The following is a 9,428-nucleotide window of genomic DNA, read 5'->3' on the forward strand; positions in this document are numbered from 1 at the left end:
ACGCTTTGTCTCCTCTGTCTTTCTAAAAAAAGAGGTAAAAGGAGAAGAAATACCTGGGAGCGGACTAACATGACATTTTATATATATAATATATATATATATATATATATATATAGAGAGAGAGAGAGAGAGAGAGAGAGAACTCTGAAAGGGAGAGGAACGGAAACGCTTCAACTTTTGCTTCATGCAAAAGCAACGTGGGGTCCCGCCCTCCATCTCTTCCAACACCTTCACCATCCGGTTCCACGCTTCTCATAAAAAAGAAAAAAGTAGAGGAGAAAATCCTTCAATTTCCATCCTTCCAAAAATCTTATTTCACTATTTACCATCATTTGATCCTCCCCTTTTCCCCTTCCCCTCTTCTCCTTGCGGTCACCATCTTCGAAACGCAGTATTTCCCAACTCCCCACCATCTTTTCTCCCGCTACAAAGACCACTAGGCCTCGACAGCCTCCATTCAAAATTTGCTTCTTCTCACCCTACCAAGTCTGCTTTTTCTGTTCTCAGAGGGACGGAAAAGTTGGATTCCTTAGCCTTGATGGTCGGTGGAAAAGGAAGGAAGTATGGTCTGGGGTAGATGATAAAAGGTTGATTTTTTTGGGCTCTGAAATACTCTTCTGATGGTCGGTTGGGCGTACGATTTAGGATTTGCGATTTTGGAGGTGGGTTTTCTTCATTTTTTATCATCTCCTCTTTCTTCCCATGTTTGGATAAAGTAATGTGGCAATTTTAGTACTCTTAAGTCTCTAAGGACTGATTGGAAGTGTGGAGGATATTGAATTGGAGGTTAAAGGTTGGTGAATCGAATTGCTTTTTTCTTGTCAGGGTTTGCCGAGAGAGCTTTTTCATCTTGGGAGGTCTGGTTTTAGAGTAAGATTGGGTCTCTGTGGTTTGGTGGCTTTTAATGGTTAAAGGGAGGGAAAAGGACGCGAATTTGAGTTTCTCTTTCGCTCAGGAAACGAAGGAATAACTGAATACATTTGGATTGCTGAAATTTTTCAGCTTTCTCTGATTTTGATCGTGGAGACCAGTCGTCTCAAAGATTTCGTGGTTTCTTTGCTCTCAAGGTGATAAAAGGGGTTGGGAAAAGTAAGGGTTGGACAACTAGCTTCTGTTTGTTTCAGGTATCCGTTATGATTGTACACGAATTTGGAAAGGAGTGGAAGTTTGTGGTGTAAGATTGGAGGAGGAATTTGATTCTTTACTTTTGGACCACTGAGAAGCCTAAACTGTTACCAGGATTCTTGAGCTGGAGTCACAAGATAAAAAAGTAGAAAGAAATTAAATAAAACAAGTTCTCTTAGTTCCCATATTTTGAAGGATGATGTACAAACCATGAGAAAATGCACCATCTGTTTCACAGATGCAGGAAAATGAAGCATTTTTTCGGATGCCCTGTGAAATATCTTTGAGACGACAAATGATTCTCCGAACCATCCAAGAGTGGGTATGGTGCTAGTTTTTCAGTTCTTCAGATAAGCTGTTTATGTATTCTCCTTGAACATTTTCTTTTTCTGTCATTCTGGTGGATATGAAATATTCAAGTATTCAGGACTCTCTGAGTTAGTTGATAACAAGAAGCCTATCTTTTTCTATTTTTATTTTGTTTTCTGTTGTATCTTGTTTGAACTAATTGTCTAAAAGAGTATGATGAGCTTTTCTTGGTTGCAAAACCTTGGCTCTTTGATCCATGCGGCCTTTGGGTTTGAAAATCATAGCCTGTTCGAATTTATTGGTGGCATGCTGCCATGACGCTTAATCGTAGTATAATCATAATAATCTTTTAGTTATTAGCATTCTTCTGTGCTATTGATGTTTCGTGAATCTTATCCTCTGTTTTCCTTGGCATGTTCCTATCTTACACGCTTGTCTGATTCATATTTTACCTGTTTACCTTTTCTTATTAGGGAGTGTGGTTTTAGAAGCCTTGATGATTCTATTGCTTTGCTGTTTTCCATGAAATGGATTATTTTTTATTTTTTTCTCTTTTTGGTTTGTTTGGGGAGTTGGGGTGGGACACTATCAAGAAACTTCCAATGTCATTAAGAAAAATCTGAGACTGTTTAATAGATACGCCTTTAGGAATAGCTGACATTTATGAGCCTTTGAGATTTACTGATTCATACAAGCTATGCCACATGTATACCGTTGAAGATACGGTGATACAGCCACTTTTATGAAGTTTTCAATTTAACTACTATACAAGGGGATGTAGAACGGCAGCCAAAATGGAGTATCTGTGTGACATAGCATACAAGGGTGTAAGTGGTTTCTATTTAATAGTCTTGGATTTTCCAATCACTTGCTGCATGCAAAGTTGATTCTTGGTTATGTTTGGATTTCTTGGTTTGTCATCAGGCTGGTAATATGCACACAATTGAGCAAATTTCTGGAGAGATCAATATCCTTGATTTGGCCAGCTGAATAGCTGGAATAGATGTCAACTGCGGTACAGTGTTAGTTTCTGTTTCTTTAAAATTTGTAAGTGTGGTTTCCTGTTGAAGGATTTTCTGATATCTGGTATTTCCCTTTGTCCTGGCCGGGTGATCAATTCTATGCAGTTGCTACAGTTGATTGCCATTGCTGACCCTAAAATGCATATGGGAATGAACCACTGAAATCATGACATTGGAGCCCTCTTTGTCTTCTCTTTTTGGGTTACAAACTTCAAAGCTAATGCAACTTCGAATACAACTTATTGGCTAATAAAGTAAGACATTCAGCTGTTAAAGAGCTTATCAAAGGCCTATCTACTAGCTGTATGGAAAACCCATACTCAGTGCTTATGCCATCCACTCAAAATAAATAGGTCAGACCATTTGATATATTAGCCAAGAGCTTGAACGATGTATTCCTAATCTCGAGAAGTTTCAGTACCTAATTACTGTGCTCATGAAAGCCTGAGTTTCACTGGACTGTACATATTTTGCCTGTCTTACGAAATAGCACTAATCTATTCGGACAATATTTTCTTAATCAGGTTTAATGCTGATTGTCCAACCTTGTGCTGATAGAACTTAACAGCATAATGAAGTGGAATCTTATGCACAAGCGCTCTGTTCGACGGGAGAAACGTCAACCTGGATGCATATGGGGTCTGCTTAGAATCTTTGATTTCCGCCAGAGTCATTCTGTACTAAGGTTGCTATCAGACAGGGGACGTGGCAGTGGTGCAAATGCAGTTGTTGGTAAGATGGAAACCTTGCATCTTATAAATCCATGGTCATGTAGGTACTGAGTCTATAAACAGTGGAAACACTGTTCATTATGTACTAAAAATGCATTCACTTCACAATTGCATTTTCATTTTCTATTCCATGTCATACCTGCCATTTCACTGAGTAAAGGATCTTATTCCATAACTTAAAAAAAAGGGAAGCAATATTAATAGCACTTGGAAATGTTGAATCATCCAATCATCTCTTACCTTAGCCAATTAAACATTATGGGAAGCTTAGGGGCATTGTCATTGGTTATTGCTGAAGTGGTTTGGGATCGTGTTTCTGGTTTGTGGTCTGCAGCGAGAGTGACTATGCTTGTTCATTTATGGGGATTCTAGATTCTAGATGCTCAATGCACACTCTGATTTGACATGAAAGCTTGATGGGAACTAGAATTCCCATTAGGAATTTTTGTCACTATTATTCAGTGAGTATTTCCTGGCAGCTTTATTGTCAGGAAAGAAAAAGTAAAATATTATTTTTCACAAATAAATAAAATGAATTAAAAATGGACACCGTACAAAGAAGTTGGTTTTCCAATTTTTAGATTCTGGACTAAGTTATTTTCTTAGTGAGGTCATCATTCAAGAAATACTTTTTGTGACATTGATCAATCTCTCAGGGTTTCAATTAGTTGAAGAAAGTTCTCAGACAATGCATTACACTCTCAAACATGTTTAATCTAACGTTTAAAGGTTTCACCAGCTGTGTAATGCTTCATTTATTTATATTGTGTATGCACCTTGTCCTGTGGTTGCATCTTCCTATGGATGAAATAACAAGGCTTTCCTATTTCTTAGTAATTAGTATTTCTCGGTGCAGGCTATGTCAGCCAATTGCTGACCAAGGGGCTCATCTGTGCACTTCATTTGTTGGCTTGAACCATATTCTGCATATTTAACAGATCTAGATTCACAAAGATGCATCATACAATATCACTGTGAATATTTCCAATGGAAACAAAAATATGGACTTACTATTTTAGAAGTTGATGTCAGAACCTCTTGTCATTCTATAGACTTCTCCACTGTTGCTGTCAATACTTCGAATTATATTGGGTAACAAAGAATTGCTACCATAGTGAATGGTGTTTGATGCATCCTGGGTGGTGGTTTGTGCAATGCATGTTGATGAATAACCTTGCTTGTGTGTAGGTTCTCGATATTCAAGAAGAAGGCTAAACTTTACCAGCAATGAAGGCAGGCAAAGGGAAAGCTATTGTCCAGTTGACAATGTAGTGGTAATTCATCTGAATACCCTTTCTGACATATCTTTGGTCTAGCAGATTGTCGTCTCAACCATGAGTAGCTTATTCATTTTTCAAATGGCCTGGTGGAGCACACAAGCATGCATGCATACTTGCAGGCCTAGAGTCTACAGGCGTGTGCACACACACATACTTTCAGGCGCTCACATGCAACACACACATCATGCAAATTTAGAACTTGCCAGTATATTTTGCAAAATATTCATTTTTATCCAAGTAAACTAACTGAACAGTATGTAGGGCTGATAAACGAGCCGAACGAGTCAAGCCCATCTTATTCAGGCTTGGCTCATTTATCATTTAACTCAGCTCGAGCTCGGCTCATGTTCATAACTAGACAAGCCGAGCTCGAGTCAGCTGAGCCGAGCCATGAGCTGGTTCGTTCAAAAAGAAAATACTGTAGTTTGACACATTAACAACAATGGGATTTGAATTGCAGACCTCACTTTATCATGTCATGTGTTCTAACCAACAGTACAATGCTACCTTTTGTGACAGTTAGTGCACTAAAATTCTATTATCTTATATTTCTATGAGCTTACACAAGCCGAGCCAAGCACCCTTTGTTCATGCTCGGCTCATTTTTGGTTAACGAGATGCTCGTAGCTCAGCTCGCCAGCTACATGAACCAAGCACAAATGAGTTCATGGTGAGCAGAACAGAGCCGAATGATGAGTTGCTTGGCTTGTTTTCCAGCCCTAACAGTATGATCTTTGGTGTGTCAGGATCAGAAAGAGCTAGATGAAACCATGGTTTCCAAAGCAAATGCTGATCAGGTGCCTATGAAAGCACTAATAGCCAATGAAATTTCCAAGGACGAGCATAGGGATTGCTTCTTGTCAGACTCAGAGAAAAGAAACTATTCTAAGGAACACCAGAATCAGCAAAACAAGACATCTAAAATAGTGTGCAATCTTAAGTCCGATGATGGGGGAGCTTCCCAATGGAAGAAACCTGATCTTACTTGTTACTCTAAATCCATGGAAAGATTTACTGGTACCATTGACCAAGCTACACTAGTGCAGGGATTCTGTAATACGGATGCCTTTCAGGTATCAGAATTGGAAAACAAGAAAATCTTTGAGGCGACAGAAGCTTTTGTAAACCAAAAATTTTATGAAGCAGAGTGCCTCTCAGAAGATGGTAGGATCCACCATTCGAAAGAATTTATGGATGCATTGGATATACTAAATTCAAACAAGGAATTATTTCTCAAACACCTGCATGATCCCAATTCTCTTTTGGTCAAGCATATTCAAGGATTGAGAAATGCTGAGATGGAGCGAATGTCAAAAATGAAATTAAATAGGCCATCAGAATCAGATGAATTATCAGACTGTAGTGTAGATAAAAAGTTCAGCAACCAAAATGTACATAAGTTCTCAAAAAGAAGACATAAATTATGGGGTAGAGACCCATCACTGACGGAAGGTGATACCTCTCAGGATTCAACAAAGATTGTGCTTCTGAAGCCTGGGCCTCCTAGTGTCCAAAATAATATGGGTGTGACCAGTCCAATCTATGATTTGAGAAAACAAGAGGTGGGAGAAAAACTGAACTCTCCTTTTTCTTTTAAGGAGATCAAAAGGAAGATAAAACTAGCAATATCAGATGAAAAACTAGAGCAGCAATGCATATCAATGGATGGTATTCTGCATAGGGCTCCATATGGATATCAAGGTTCACAAGAGCTTAGCAGAGGTCCATCAGAGAGACGCCTGGGAGGTGCTTCTTCTGACCTTTCTAAAAGAATAACTAGACCCTTAAGAAGTGACAGCTGGAGAGAGAAAAATTGGAGGCCTTTGAGATCTCAGGCAGTCATTGTTGATGAGTTATCTTCACCTCGTGGCATCAATTATCTTGAAAACAAGAACATGGCATACTCTCGTTCACTTTCACAACCTAGAGAATCAGCTAGTACCAGGGAAGTTCAAAGACATCTGTCTGAGTCTCTGAATGCAAAGGATGCCGATGAGTGTTTGTTCGGCAGACCACCTACTAGAACTCTGGGAAAGTTACTTTCCTTGCCTGAGTACAGCTTATTAACCCCTAGGTTGAGCGCTTGGAGGGACAGCTCTGATGAGATCTGGGCTTCTCCTCAGCGTGAGAATCTTGGTTTTGAATTTTCTTCATATTCCAAGGGAGAAAAGGTTTTGGAATGCAAAAGCCCAGCGAGGCAGTATTTGGAGTTGAAGGAGCCTGACATGCAGGAGAAGGTCATATCTTCTTTCATTGAAGGCACTGGTGCAGGCAGTGAGATTGAAGAGCTAAAATCTAATACAGGAAACTCTAGAGGATTTCTGGTTGACAGTTTAACAGAGGAGGGCATCTGCAATGAGGAAACTGGGATCCTAAAAGGTATGATTTTGACTTTTTCTTGTGTTTCATCTTATCTTTCGATTCTGTATCAGTTTCTGAGGAATTGATTCTTTCATATGTCTAAATGCTTCTCCAGGTGATGAAGTTAGAACAGAACCAGCAGATAGCGACGAGAAAGAGATGAGCAAAACTAAGCTCTCTGGTCCTTCTGAACCTGATCACGAGGAAGAGCAATTCAGAAATTCCCCTGCATCATGCTTATGTTCTTTACCAGAACAAACAGAAAATAAAATCGATCTGGAATTCTCAATACTGGTAAATGTTCTTAATTTTCAGAGTAAAGAATAATGTCTGCTATTTACAAATTGAATCTGCATAATCTTTGTTGTGTTTGAGATCTTTGTTCTCAACTCAGGACTAGGCCTCAAGTTGGTCAGGTTCCAAACCAACATGGGTAATTTAATTGGGAGTCCTCCATAATCCCTGATTTGGATCTTTGTCTCTTCAATGGATAACGTCTATACAAAGGATTAGTGTCTGGTTAAACTTTTCTCTTTTACCAGAATTATATGATCTTATGTTTTCTCATTTCTTTCTAGGATTCTTCAGCAGATGTGACAACTGTTAGCTCCCTGTCTCTTTCATCAGCTTGTGAAACATCCAATCAAGTTGTGCTATCAGAAAATATTTGTGAGAAGCCACAACAACCAAGTCCGGTTTCAGTGCTAGAGCCAGCTTTTTCAGATGTTTCAAGTCCTGAAATCTGCACCCCCACCCAACAAGGTCTATTTGATATCAAAAATTAGCTTTCATTTCCTGATTCTCTTGTTCTAGTCTGTGCTTGAACTGAAATTGACATTGATTTGTCCGCATTCCACAGCAGAGATTCTTGTAAAGCCTCGGAAAATTCATTTTGAGGAGCTAGAAGATTCTCAAGGGATGGATGGAGTGTCCAGCCCTAGTTCTCTTAGCAGTAATGGAACGCTTTCAGCAACTTCAGATTCAAAAATGGCATGGAGAAGTTGCTTGGAGTCCAAAGGAGTAGATTTCGAGTACGTGAAAATGCTATTAGAAGCTGCAAATTCGACTGGCAGTAAGGAATTTTGCGCGTGTTGGGATTCATCACACCAACCTCTACACCCATCCTTATTTCTCTTGGTAGATCCACCTGATGAAGTTTCAGTGGATCAACTGATGCTCTTTGATTGCGTTAATGAGGTGCTTTTGGACATGTCAGAGCGATCCTTGGGATGCCATAATCAAGTTTCATGCTCTAGGCCCATTGTGCGGCCTTTCCCAATGGGAGAACACCTCCTTCAAGAGGTATGGGTGGGTGTAAACTGGCATCTTGCTCTACACTCCAAAGAATCCAGGACGTTAGATCAGATTGTTGGAAGAGATCTTGCAAAAAGCAGCAACTGGATGGACCTCAGATTGGATGCAGGATGCATAGGAGAAGAGATTGAAGTGAGCTTGTTGGAAGACTTGATAGGAGATACTATAATTGAACTTTCAAGCTAAAATCAGCAAAACAGTTTGCAAGTTCTCTTCATTGCCAAGTGGGTATTGCTCTGCAATGTTGGCCGCATTCATTTCATTCTGCTTTCCATTGATAGGAAAAATAACCGTTGGAGCTGTTCATATATCAGTGATGGATCACAACCACCAGGTTTGAATTAGGTTATCTTTTACATTGATGGGTTTGTTTATATTAGCAATAGGCTATCTGTTCATAATTGGTTTTTTTTTTAATTTCTTTTTTTGTCCTTAATAAGAAGCCTGCATTCGATTTCTTTTTCTTTTTTTGCGTTCTGAAATGGCAGGCTTGTGTGTGTGAGATCTACACAACAGTATGATATGTTGATGTTATATGAATGGAAGATTTTCTTCGTTACTTAAAACTATTTTTCAGTTGTATGTTCAGAATGTCATTAATCATCTTAATTGTATGTGCTTAGGACCGGCTTTTGGTTGTATGATTTTTTTTATTTTTTTGTGTGTGTGTGTTCGGGTGGGCAGAATTCGGACCCTCGATACCGAGGGAGATTTACTCCTCCAGACATTGATAAAACCTTCCATATCATTATAGATTCCAACACACACACAGAAGGCGGTTGTTGTTGTCCTGTGAACTGTGATACATTTTCTCCGATAAGGACATTTTTCTTGATATTCAAACCAGAGTTTTGTGTGTCAACGAAAGTGTGTTGCATCATCTAAGAAATTGATTTGAGAGATAGAGAGATTACACCTTGGATTTTCCATGGTGGCAATCTTTCAGCTGTTTGGTCCTTCGTTTTGGATTTTGGAATAGTTGTCCTGGCAAATATTACAATACAATCGAGCATCATGTTTACAGATTGTGGATTTAAATTTTGTTCGAAAACAAAGATCTCCCCTAGGTTCTTATAAAATTCTTTAGTATCTTTTTTCTTCATGAATGCAAGTGATTGATATTTTGATTCGTTTCTATAAGATTTACGGGGTAATTTACTAATTTTCATTTAGCTGCCTTAGTTTTCAAATATTTACGATAAATGTCTGCCTTTTTACGAAGTTACTTATCATCACCCGAGTTACTTTTTATATCACTCAAATGGCTACCTCCTTATAATGATACT

At 38.9% G+C, this 9,428-nt stretch overlaps 1 protein-coding gene across 4 annotated transcripts; it reads left to right on the top strand.

Moving 5' to 3' along the window:
* Positions 1 to 269: 269 nt before the first annotated feature.
* LOC149845131 (uncharacterized) lies at positions 270 to 8,708 on the top strand. Of its 4 annotated transcripts, XM_089997477.1 has the most exons (8): positions 270 to 662; positions 826 to 1,447; positions 2,981 to 3,188; positions 4,376 to 4,461; positions 5,214 to 6,846; positions 6,944 to 7,122; positions 7,407 to 7,590; positions 7,688 to 8,708. In XM_089997477.1, exons 3-8 carry the CDS (start codon positions 3,029 to 3,031, stop codon positions 8,326 to 8,328), a joined length of 2,883 nt encoding a protein of 960 aa, XP_089853603.1. In that variant the 5' UTR covers positions 270 to 662; positions 826 to 1,447; positions 2,981 to 3,028; the 3' UTR covers positions 8,329 to 8,708. The 4 variants fall into 4 exon arrangements, with proteins under 4 accessions (XP_089853603.1, XP_089853602.1, XP_089853605.1 ...); XM_089997476.1 differs by having other exon boundaries at positions 270 to 1,447; XM_089997479.1 differs by lacking the exon at positions 826 to 1,447.
* The last annotated feature ends 720 nt before the right edge of the window (positions 8,709 to 9,428 follow it).

This window comes from Nuphar pumila, chromosome 2 (assembly GCF_984573655.1).
Source record: "Nuphar pumila chromosome 2, dmNupPumi1.hap1.1, whole genome shotgun sequence".
Taxonomy (NCBI): Eukaryota; Viridiplantae; Streptophyta; class Magnoliopsida; order Nymphaeales; family Nymphaeaceae; genus Nuphar; species Nuphar pumila.